This window comes from Monodelphis domestica, chromosome 1 (assembly GCF_027887165.1).
Source record: "Monodelphis domestica isolate mMonDom1 chromosome 1, mMonDom1.pri, whole genome shotgun sequence".
NCBI lineage: Eukaryota > Metazoa > Chordata > Mammalia > Didelphimorphia > Didelphidae > Monodelphis > Monodelphis domestica.
The window spans coordinates 251,995,149-252,007,475 of NC_077227.1; the positions used below are offsets into that span (position 1 = coordinate 251,995,149).

The 12,327-nt window shown below is 39.8% G+C and overlaps 1 protein-coding gene across 1 annotated transcript in view; it reads right to left on the minus strand.

The window, feature by feature from the left end:
- ADCK1 (aarF domain containing kinase 1) overlaps positions 1-12,327 on the minus strand; it is a 101,854-nt gene that overhangs the window by 61,695 nt on the left and 27,832 nt on the right. Inside the window, exon 4 of the mRNA XM_007472730.3 lies at positions 1,135-1,338. Within this exon, the coding sequence (XP_007472792.2) occupies positions 1,135-1,338 (204 nt within the window). The remainder of the gene's footprint in view (positions 1-1,134; positions 1,339-12,327) is intronic.

Consider the following 12,327-nt stretch of genomic DNA (forward strand, 5'->3'; position numbering starts at 1 on the left):
TTCAAGCTGCAAAAGACCTTCATAGACTGATGCAGAGCGAAATAAGCAGAACCAGGAAAACATTGCACGAAGTAACAGCAATATTGTGGAATGATCAGCTGTGATAGACTTAACTACTCTCACCAACATAATGATCAGGGACAATTCTAAGGGACTTAGGACAAAGAATGCTATCCCCCCCTTCAGAAAAAACTGTTGGAGTCTGAATACAGATGAAAGCATATGATTTATCACTTGTTTATTTGGGTATATGTTTTGGGATTTTGACTTTATAAGATTACTCACAAAAATGATTATTATAAAAATTTTTTTAAAAACTCCAAAGCTGCAGAAGAAGAAAAAAAGGGCCCTCCTGGAGCTCTGTGCCTATTGTAAACCACTTATATAAATTTGCTATCCTGAGGGAAAACTTAGATCAACAGTCTTATTCTTAAAGAAAGGCTAAGACACAAAGGAATTAAATATCTAATAGAATTGTAGGCAAGTAACAAATAGGAGTGATGAGAAATTTGGGGATGGGGAGGGGGATCTTCTTTGAGCCTCTCAAAAAATATCACCTCCAACTGGCCCCTGACTAGAAGTACTGGAAAACTGGAGAAATCTTTATTGGCCTAGTCTGCACACCTCATTCTCAGTATAGAAAGCTACACTCAGATTGACAATAGGCCAAAGGACACAATACCTGCAGTTCACTTTTATACAATGCTTTATGGTTTATTAAAGGCTTTGAATCCATTTTCTTATTTGATCTTCCCAACAGCCCTGTGAGATATTTATACTCATTTTACAGATGAGGAAGTTAAGGTGCAAATAAATTAAGCAATTTGGTTTGAATTGTGTAGCTAGTAAGAGGTGCCAAAACCAGGATTCAAAGCCAATCTCTTCCTTCCTCTTTTCCTTCCTTCCTTCTCTCCTTTCATCCTTCCTTTCCCTCCTTCCTTTTTCTAGCACATTTTCTATTTTCTGACTCCAAATACAGCAATTCTTCCTACTACTGTGCCACCTAAAACTGTTCCTCTTTGTGAGGTATTCCCTTTTCAGAAAGCCAGTTTCTATAAGAGGTCCACTATATTCTCCCACTAACCCCACCAGCAGCACCACTCCATATTCCCCTAATAAGCACCCAATCTGTACCTCTTTTCCAAGGTCTTCTTCAATCACTTGCTCGATGTCTTCCAGAGGGCTTTGTGGGGCCTGGCTCTGAAGGACCTTCAAAGTACGTGTATATTCTGAAGGCAGGAGGTACTCCAGGGATGCCAGGTGCTGGCCCACTTTGATGAAGGTGCCTCGGTTGGCGAAGCAAAGTTTACGAAGGCGCTCAGCTGAGCGAAGATGCACCTGCCAAGAAAAGAGACAGGGTCAAGATCATGGAGTAAAGGTTTGTGACATTCTCTCTGCTTTCTTTTGCCTCTGAATACTTTCCATGATGCCACAAAGGAATGAGCTCTAAAATCTGATCAATTAGTCAAACCAGTCAATCAACATAAATTTATTTTAAACCATTACCCTCGTGTCTTAGAATCAATAGTAAGTATCTGTTGCAGGGCAAAGCAGTAAGAGCTACGCAACTGAGGTTAAGTGACTTGCCCACACAGCTAGGATACATCTGAGGCTGGATTTGAAGCCAAGACCTACCATATCTTCAGGCCTAACGCTCTATCCACTGAGCAGATTACCTAGCTGCGCCTTCAGCAAGCATTTATTAAGCATCTACTATGTGCCAGGCTCTAGTGTCAGAGGGCAATGGTTCAAATCCAAGTTCAAATACATGTTACCTGTCTGATTGTGGTCATTTAAATGCCTTAAGTTCTCTGGCCCTCTGTTTCTCCATATATAGTGAGTCTAGGAAGACCCAGATTAGGTCTCTAACTAAAATTTGTCAAATAGAATTTCAAAAAATTGAGAAATTTTATCTATAGACAAGGCTTTTAAAATTCCCTCTGAATCAACCTATCTTTCTGAACTATAATGTATTCTTTGGGCCATCTGATTAGACCTTGTTATCTCTCACATACAAGCTTCCATCTCTGGCCTCTGTGCATACTATGCAGGGCTATATGAATGCCCCACATGCCTGAAGTGTACTCCCTCCCAAACCTGGCCTCTTAAAATCCCTAGTTCCCTTCTAAGCCTCAGCTCAAAGTCCTAAATATGAAGGTCTTTCCTGACCTTCTGAGTGCCTCTCCCCCATTCCCTTGGATCTATTATATGGGTACAGGCTGTGTCCCCTAGGCAGTGTCAGTTCCTTGAGGACAAAGATTGCTTTATTTTTATCTCTGTATCCTCAGCACTTAACAGTGTCTGGCACATAGTAGGCATGCCTGATGTTATAGTATCATTCCAAGCCAACTGAGGCTCTCAACAAAGAGGGGAAGAATATACTCCTTCTCTATTCACACACACACACCTGGCCAGTTTATCACAGCACAGAAAGTTCAGGCCATTATGGGTAAATAGGTTTTACACAGCTTGGATAATTGTCCTCAACACTGCAGCATCAGGAAAGGAGAAATGTGCCATTACCAGCCCAGAGGAAAAGAAAAGCGATAGGAAAAGGACCTGAAGTCACTCCCACAAGGCATCTGTTTCCAAAGAAGCAACCCTAGTTCCTTCTATTGGGGTCCTGCACAGGGACACAGAGCCTGCTCAGCAGAATCTGGTAACTCCCCAGGGAAGCAGATCTCCCCAGCTGTCTGGAGGCTTTTGGGTATCTCCTGGGACACCTTCAAGGAGCCAGACTGTCTTGGGGCAAGTGAGACATGATCCCCTTATCCTCTGGCTAGGGAGACACTAGGCTAACCCTTGTGAACAATACAAGGCAATATATATTAAATTGTATAGATAGTTACTATGGGAGGAGTTCAGAAAAAAGAGAGACAGTTTGGGATGGGGGAAAAGAAAGCACTAGATAGTGTCTAGAGAGCTCACTTCTCATTGTGAGAATGAAACCCTTATTATTTCCCATCTCAGATCTCCACTTCTCTTATCAATCAGATGAGGACTAGGCTAGCTCTAAGGTTTCTTCCAAGTCAAGCAACTCCATGAACTATAATTTTTATCGGCAAGGACTCGGAATATAGTCAAGCTAGGTGGCTCAGGAGTTGTTGTTTGGTTGTTTCTTGGCAAAAATACTAGAATGGTTTGCCATTTTCTTTTCTAGCTCTTTTTACAGATAAGGAAACTTGGGCAAACAGAGGTAAAGTGACTTGTCCAGGGTCACGCAGCTAGTCAGTGTCTGAGGCCAGATTTAAACTCAGGTCTTCCTGATTCCTTTCACTGTACCACCTAGCTGCCCTCCATTTTACAGCTGCAAAAAACAGGTCAAAACAAGAATCAATGTGGCCTGGTAGGGAGAGAGTCCAGCCCCAGAGTTAGGACAGTTTTCTTGCCTCCTACACATGCTAGCTGTGTGACAATTTACTTCTTTTCCAAGTCATTTAAGTTGCGCCCCCCCCCCTGCACCTTCCCCCCCAGTAATCCCCAGGAGGTTGCGCTTCATAAGGGTATTGTAGAAGTTATACCACATTGTTCCAGGAAATACCTTCCTGGAAGCAAAGAACACTGATGAAATCACAAGCATATTAAAAAACAGAAAAGATGAAACAATTTGCCCAAGGTGGAAAACACAAGTAAAGGCAAAAAGGAATGTGAGAATGAAGAAGAAATAAGGGATAAAGAGACAGCAAAACTGCTCTACCCATCTTTTCAGGAAGGCCTAACCCAGGCATTTGTCCCTGCTACTCATGGTTCTCAAGGGAGTGACTGTCAGACCCCTCCAGATCTCTCCTACAGTTCCACAAAATAGAGGAGAAAAGAGACTAAGATTAAGGCTGTTCCCCTCCCATTCGTACCATAGGCCAGTGGTTGAGTGGGACTGACTGGTAAGACAAGGTAATAATGGTGTCTGAAATACAGAAACTCTCTCTGATCACATTCCCTCCCCAAGACCCACTCAGTTGTATCCTGCTGACTCACATGTTGCTTAGAATATCAGCTACCAGAACGGGAATCTTTGAAAACAAGTTTTATTGAAACTTCTCTTGATAAGTATTTAAAGCATAGATATTAAGAGGAGGAAAAAAGCAAAAAAAGGATAGACCTCCCTCAAAAAAGGGGATGGGGTGGGGAAGTTGGGTCCTAGGTTTAAATCTGGCCTCAGGCACTTCCTAGTTGTGTGACCCTGGGCAAGTCACTTAACCCCCTCTCTTTTCTGCCTTGAAGCCAATGCATAGGTAAGGGTTTAAAAAAAAAAAAGGAGATGGGGAAATATAAGGTTTATGAATGATTACAAGAAGCCTTTTTTTTTTTAACCCTTACTTTCTGTCTTAGAATTGATACTAGGTCTCAGTTCCAAGGCAGAAGAGTGGTAAGGGCTACACATTGGGGGTTAAGTGACTTGCCCAGTTACACATCTAGGAAGTACACGAGGCTACACTCCCTTCTCTAGGCCTGGCTCTCACTCCAATTAAGCCCACTTTGCTACCCTGTAGAATAAGTCTTTAAACCTTGATTATATTCTGGTTATTTATTAGCTGTAACCCAAAAAATGTGAATATTGATTTTAACATTATAGTCAAAATAAGGTAGACTGAGGCACAAAGCTCTGAGCATGATCAATTTGTTAGTCAAATGTGAATTTATCATTAAATGGGATTCTCAGCTTGCTCAGCAAAGCTAACACCACAAAATAAGGGGGATAGCCCCATTTTATAGTTTTGGGGGAGTACAAAACAGAGAATATGACTACATAATAGTGGGGAATGAGTTATGACAGATTCAGAGAACTCATGAATGGCAAAGTCAATCTGATTGGTTACAGAGCCAAAGCATGGCAGACAATATACAATATGATTGGTTGGAAATTGGGAATGAAGGGCTAACAACAACCTTCTTTCTCTTTCTTCTTGTGACTTAGAAATGTTCACTGAGTCTACCTGCAAGGTCAGAGATAGTGGACCAGACTTCTTTGGATAACAAATCAGACATCCTTGAAGGATGGGCTTGGTGACATAAAGATACTAGACCAGACTCTCTGGTCTCCACCTGTATCTCTCAAGAATAACAGATTTTCTTGAGGCAAGAATAAAACACTGACTAGCAGGAGAATTGAATTTCTAAACTTAACTCATTATAATCCAGCTGAATTTCTTTAACTAAGTTCAGAGACAAAGGCAGTTATAGGACAAAATCAATTAACTATACATAGGATCAATTAGAAGATGAAATAGAATCAATTGGATCAATTCAGTTTCTCCCCTTTGATCAATGAGAAACAAGTACATATAGCATTTACTAAGCACTTACAAAGTGCAATACTAACAGAAGGATACAAACAAAGTCAGACAATCCTTACTCTCAAGGACCTCACATTCTAATGCTCTTCCATTAGGAGATGGAAGGTTTTAGTTGTAAGTAAGATGGGAATGTCTCATGATTCTTAGGTGCAGTGGCAAAATATTTTTTTTAAACCTTTCTTTCCATCTTGGAATCAATACTGTATATATTGATTACAGGACAGAAGAGTGATAAGGGCTAGGTAATGATGGTTAAATGACTTGCCCAAAGTCACACAGCTAGGCCTCTTTGTTAGTGTCATTTATATTCATGGCCCAGTGAGCAGAGCATCAGGCCTAGAAGTCAGGAAGACTTGAATTCAAATCCATCCTCAGAACTTTAGTAGTTATGACCCTGGGCAAGTCAACCTCTGTCTACCTCAGTTTCTTCAAGTATAAAGTGGGGCTAATAATTCTATCTCCTGGGGTTATTATAAAGTGCTTAGCACACTACCTGGAACAGAGCAGGCACTTATAAATGTTTCTTTCAATTTGACAGCACCAAGGTCTTTGGTGGCAAGATCTTTCTTTTCTGAGTCTTGAGTGACTGTAGCTGCCCTGCCTTTAGGATCAGTGACTAGGCTACATACCCACAGGGGCTGCTTTCCAGACTAACAGCTGAGGAGCCTGGGTTAGAAGCAGTGCTATTCCTAATAATAGGCAAATTCTTCCCAATTTAAAATGGAACCCAATCAATAATCTAAGATAAACTTCTAAATGCAGCCACCTGTATGGATTTTTACTACTGCATGCCACTCACAAAAGGGACACTATAATAATTTTGTTTAGAGTCAAAGTTCAGAAGTTGCAAAGAGGCAAGTCTAGGTTTCATGTAAGAAAAAAACTGCCTAATGATGAGAATTTTCCAAAAGCAGAGTGGACTTCCTCAAGAAGCAGTGAATTCTCTCTTACTGGAGGTCTCTGATTAATGGCACTTCTCATTTGAAACGTTAAGGGGAATTTTTTTTTCAGGTTTAGATTGGATTGAATGACTCTTTAAAAGTCTTGTCATGGTTCAAGTTCTATGAAGTATGTATTGAGTACCCCGGGTGCATATATGGCACTGTTTAATCATTAGGGTAATCAATCAATATTTATTAAGCACCTACTGAGCACCTCTAAGAGTAAGACAATCCCTGCTTATAATCTTGTTGGGGAAACAAGATATACATTGAAAAGAAAACTAATATGAGAGGGTCACAGAAGCTAAGTGGTAAGTGAGTAGTGCGGTTAGTGCTTCCTACAAAAGGAAAGAGGAGGGTAGGATTTCTGGGAGTTGTATTGGCCAAATTACATGGTCATGGAGCTGGAAGGGATCAACCCTCCTGATTTTATAGATGAAGAAACTTTAAAGTTAGTTAGGTGACCTGTTTAGGGAGTCAGAGTTGGGATTCAAACCAAAGGCCCCATGATTCAAATTTCAGTTCATTTTAAAAAAGACAGCAATACCCCCCCCCAAAAAAAGTAAAAAAATAGTCTTCAACTGGAGACTAGTGTCGAAAGCTTTTCACAGAAATCAGTGTTCTCATCCCCTCCCTATGTTTTGTCCTGTCCATCTACTGTGGAAGGCAATCACAACAGGCAGATAACATGTATAATTATTATGTTCTACACTACACCTAGCAAATTGTTGGTGCTCAATAGCTATTATTATATGAACTCACTCCTACCATACACCCACTCAAGTTCTCTCCCCCCAGAATCTCTCTATGCTCACTACTCAGCACACAACCATCCAAGCTCACTAGCCCGCCTCGAAACCTACCTTAAATTAAGCTTTTTGGGGGTCAGTTTCTGCCTAAATGGAAGATGCTACTGGCATAGTACCCTGCTGCCTATCCCAGGCAGAAATGGGACTAAGCCTCTCTGCTGGATGTCCATCCTTTCTTCCCTCCCCATCAAATTGGCACAGAAACAGCTGGTGCTGCCTTTCTGCCTCTGCTCCATCTTCATTTTACTCTGAGCTTGATAATTTGCCTTATGATTATCTCTCATTACCAACGACCTTGCTATAATGAGTTTTAATCTGCCTCATATTAATTAAAAACATTTTCATTAGCCAGCTTGGTTGGGGGGGGAGGTAAATAGCTAACAGAATGAGCTCAATGGGCTGGAGAAGGAGTATTGTACCTATCCCATTCCTAACCATCTTAAAAAGGAGACACCCAAACCCTGGAACAGAGAATTACAATGGGCAGCCCAGGAAAAAAAAGGGTCACTGAAACTTGTCACTGAGAAATAATGTCCAGATTTGTGTATACTAAAAGGGACTATCAGTTGATTCCATTTAGATGTCAAAAAAACCTTTCCCTTTCATCTCCCTTTTAATAGAAAAGTCTGGACTGGAAGTTCCACCATTGAGACATCAATATAGAACCAACAGGGCAGCACCTAGCATCAACAACTCCATTTCTCCCAATTCCCACAGGAGGAACAAAACTAAGATGCCAACATGGGTGTTATACTTTTTTTTTTTAATCACAAAATAAATTTCTTTCACAAAATCATTTCTTTCCCTTTTGTTCTCCTGAAGAGAAAAAGGTTTTAGGAGTGCTTCGTAACTATCAGACCATGTCTTATCAACTGCCCTTTGGAGAACCAAGTTAGATTCTTTGTAACTTGAATCTTAGGATCGCAAAGGAAATTGGTCAGATGGAAAAAGAGGTACAAAAATCTCACTATGGAAAATAATTTCCAAAAAATTAGAACTGGGAAGTGGAAGTTAATGACTGGATGAGACACATGTGTGAAAGAGGGATTGAGGGGGCAGGTGGGTGGCTCAGTGAACTAGAAGCCAAGTCTAGAGACAGGAGGTCCTGGGTTCAAATCTGGCTTCAGAAACCTCCTAGCTATCTGATCCTGGGGCAAGTCACTTAACCCTAATTATCTCTTCTTGCTCTTTTGCCTTGGAACCAATACACAATATATTGACTCTAAGACAGAAAGTAAGGGTTATAAAAAAATAAAAAATAGAGATTAGATGTGCTCTACACAAATCCACCCCCAAAGAAATAGGAGGGATGGATTTCAAACTGCAGAGACACAGATTATGAAGAAGTAAGGAAAAACTTCCTAAGAGTTAAAGCTGCTCCAATGGCACAAAAATTGATGAGATTGATGGTCAAATGGGTGGTTGACCAGGGAAGTCTTCCTGCTGAAAATTACATCTGAGCTGAGGCCTGAAAAATGCCAGGGATGTCAAAAGATGGAGGCCAGGAGGGAGAGCATTCCAGGAATGGGGAAAGGGTGCAAGTGCAAAGATCAGAGATGGAGTGCTATGTGGGAGGAACAGTTAATAGTCTTGATCATTGAACAGTGGAGTGTGTCAGAGGGAGAAGACTGGAAAGATAAAAAGGAGTCAAGGTCACTGATATTATCAGACTACCTTTAAGTATTTTGGGCAAGGCACAACTGTACCTGTGTGGGTAACTAGGGGGAGGTTCCTCTTAAGTAGCTGTTCTGTTGTTGTTGAATCTTTTTTTCAGTCATGTCTTACTCTCCATGACCCCATTTGGGGTTTTCTTGGCAAAGACACTGGAATGGTTTTACCATCTCCTTCTCCAGTTCATTTTACAGATGAAGAAACTGAGGCAAATAGGGTTAATTGACTTGCCCAAGTTTAGACAGTTATTAATGGTCTGAGACCAGATTTGAAGCCAGGAAAATGAGTCTTTCTGACTTCAGGCACGGCAGTCTATCCACTGTGCCACCTCTCTTCAACCCCAAAGTAATTTTGCCATAGTAATTTGGGTAAAGCCTAATATGAGGATCAAACCTATTAAAGACATTTGACCTAAGACTTTGCCCTATTCCTTTCAGTGAGATGAGTATGTAGGTTTGCCTCTGAAGGAGAGGGGAAAAAAAAAGAGAAGAAGCATTTATATAGTACCCACCACAGGCCAGAACATATTTCGAATATGATCTCATCTGATTTGATGATAAGTATTTAATATGTGCTTGATGAGTGAATGAATCTTCAAGAGTTAAATTTCTAATATCAATAACATATTAGTAGAAAGTATGAGGGGGAGGAGAGACTCCTTAGTGCCCCCCCAAACTGTCCTACTATTTTCAGTATATAAAGGAATAATAAAGATTATCTATAATATAAATCTTTCACTCATCCAATGCTTAAGAAAACTGAAATCTAAAGCAATTAAATGATTTAACCAAAGTCACAAAGGTAGTAAACATCAGAAATAGGAATTGAACCCTATTCTCTCTGACTCTTTACCTTTTGAACCCTAGTTTTCTGACTAGTTTTCTGACTCCAGGCTATACATATAAAGAAACACTTGGGGCCACACTCACATACACACTTATTTATCTAAAGGGTTCCCTTTTCCTAGCCCAGTTGCCCAAAAATCTGGAGGCCCTAAAAAACCTTCCCTCCATCTGCCCCTCAATCAGCCAGACTGAGAGGCTGAATAATTAATTTGTTCCCAACCATTTCTCTGCCAGCTGGATGCAGAGTATTTCAGGAATGGCAATTACCTCTGGTGTCAAAAGGAAAATGAATGTTCAGCCATCAACAGGACACGGCACCAGTGGCTGCATTCCCATCCCCCACCTGCAACCATTCTTCAAATCCAGGGGCTGGACATAAGGAAGGAAAGGGCCACCACTCTTGGCCTTGGCCATGTTTTACCTTCTTTGTTAGAAGCTTGAGGCTCAAGGGGGTCAAAGTGGCAGAAAGTACCTTAGTAGAATGGATAAAGGTCTGGAAGAGGAGTCAAAAGACTTTGGGCTTACACTTTTATAGATAATTAAATTTGCCTACTTTTATTAGTATGTGTATACATATATTTTTCTATACTTCTGTTCTTTTATAAGCAAATTATTCTGCCACTTATTAATTGTGTTATAACCTTTCTGACTAGCAATCTCACAAAGGTTCCCTTGCTTTATCTATAAAATGGAAATGACCTTCCTACCTACTTCTCAGGGTTGCTATGAACATCCAATGCTAATCATAATTATCATCATTAACAACTGACATTTATATAATTCTTCAAGGTTTTCAAAGCACTTTACATATATTACCCATGTTTGAGCCTCCCAACAAACTCTATGGTTGAGGGAAGTACTAACCAATATTATTTATTATTCCCAGTTTACAAGTTGAGGAAACCAAGGTAAGGAAATATGCCTTAGACCATGCTGAATTGTGTGAGATAATCCATGTAAATTGTAAACTACTCAACAAATACAAATTATGATTCTTAAGTCAACCTGGTAAGGCTTGGCCTTAATTCATTAGGACCTGTGTGTGTGTGTGTAGCAGAATGCGGACTTTATTAAATATTGGGCAATCCCATACAAGGGTGGGATCAGGAAGGGAGGAATATGCCTAAATCTTGCACTTAGGTACCATATCAGTGTCTGGCTCTATGTAAGTAGTAGATACTTGATAGTATAATTTGGGCATACCCTTTAATTCAGTGATGGCATTACTGGGTCAGTATCTTGTATCTCAAAGAGATTTTTTTAAAGGGAAGAGGAAAACCTATTTGAACAAAAATATTTAGAACAGATCTTTTTGTGGTGACAAAGAATTAAAAATCAAGGGCATGCTCATTGTTTGGGGAATGGTTGAACAAGTTACAGAATGTGATCATGATGGAACAATATTGTGCTATAAGAAATGATGATCAAGATTGCTTTCAGAAAAGCCTGGAAAGATCTACATGAACTGATACAGAATAAAATGAGCAGAACCAGGAGACCATTGTACCTATTGTAAAGTGCTTTGAAAACTGTAAGGTGCTATATAAATGCTAACTATCATTATTAATTGATAACAAATGCTCATTGACTGAGCAGGAAAGTGGAAGAAATACTTCCCCAAAAAGAAATTTTATAAGTCTAATATGACTAGGTTGAACCCTATAAACTAGGGGCTACCAATTTGCCATTAAAGCTTTTTTTGGAGGAGCTCATGCTTCAGAACAATCTCATTAACTCAAATTCCTCTTTTTTACCCCCAGACATTCCTATAATTCAGATATACATCATATCCTTATTTAGTAAAAAGCAGGCTGGGTAATTTTTTTAAATCACATTTTAAAAATGAAAATTGGTTTAAATACCTTTTTGTTGAAATACATTTGCAAAAACAAAGACACTTTAAAAATTAACAAAGTATTTTTGAATGCCTACTATGTACATTTCAAGCAAAAAGGATTTTTAAAAAAGTTTGGGGAAGGATAAATAGTCAGTGGGGAAAAGGACTTCTTCCTGCATCTTTTCTTCTTTAATTAACCACACACATGTTCCCATTAGATCAGTCAACAATTTATTTATATTTTAAAGCAATTTTCTTACGTTAATTGGACATATGTCTCACAGCTCTACAAGGGAAAGTCTATTAAGAGTCCTGCTGCAACATGCAAGGGTTTTGAGGGGTTTTCTAGGAGCAAGGAGAGAGCTGACTAGATTTTAATTTGGTCAAAAAATAGCTGCCTAGGCTGAAACCATGGAGAGAGAAAGCAATTCAGTTCATGCAACCATATTATTATTGTTATTAACAAGTATTTCTATTCCATTAGAGCTGCAACATGCTTTATTAGTTATTGCATTCTACACCTCATTAGGATCAGTCCTACCCATTTTAAAGATGTACATATTAAGACACAGATATGACTGCTCAAGCCAGACAGATTTCACTATCCCTGTTGCTTAGCCCACTGAACAAGACTGCCTGTGGCTTTATGGAGTACAGAGTCCAAAACCAAAGGTCTGAGGTGAGATGAACAAGGTAGGGAGAGCACTGGCTTCTCTTAGGTAAAAAGGTGGCTCAAAGTCCCTGTCACACCAAGAAAATCAATATCATGTAATGTGGTAGCTATAAGGAACCCTTGGAAAGGTGTTCAATTCTTACTCTTGTCTGTCTCTGAAGATCTTTTTTATTTTTAACCCTTACCTTCTGTCTTGGAGTCAATACTGTGTATTGGCTCCAAGGCAGAAGAGTGGTAAGGGCTGGGCAATGGGGTTT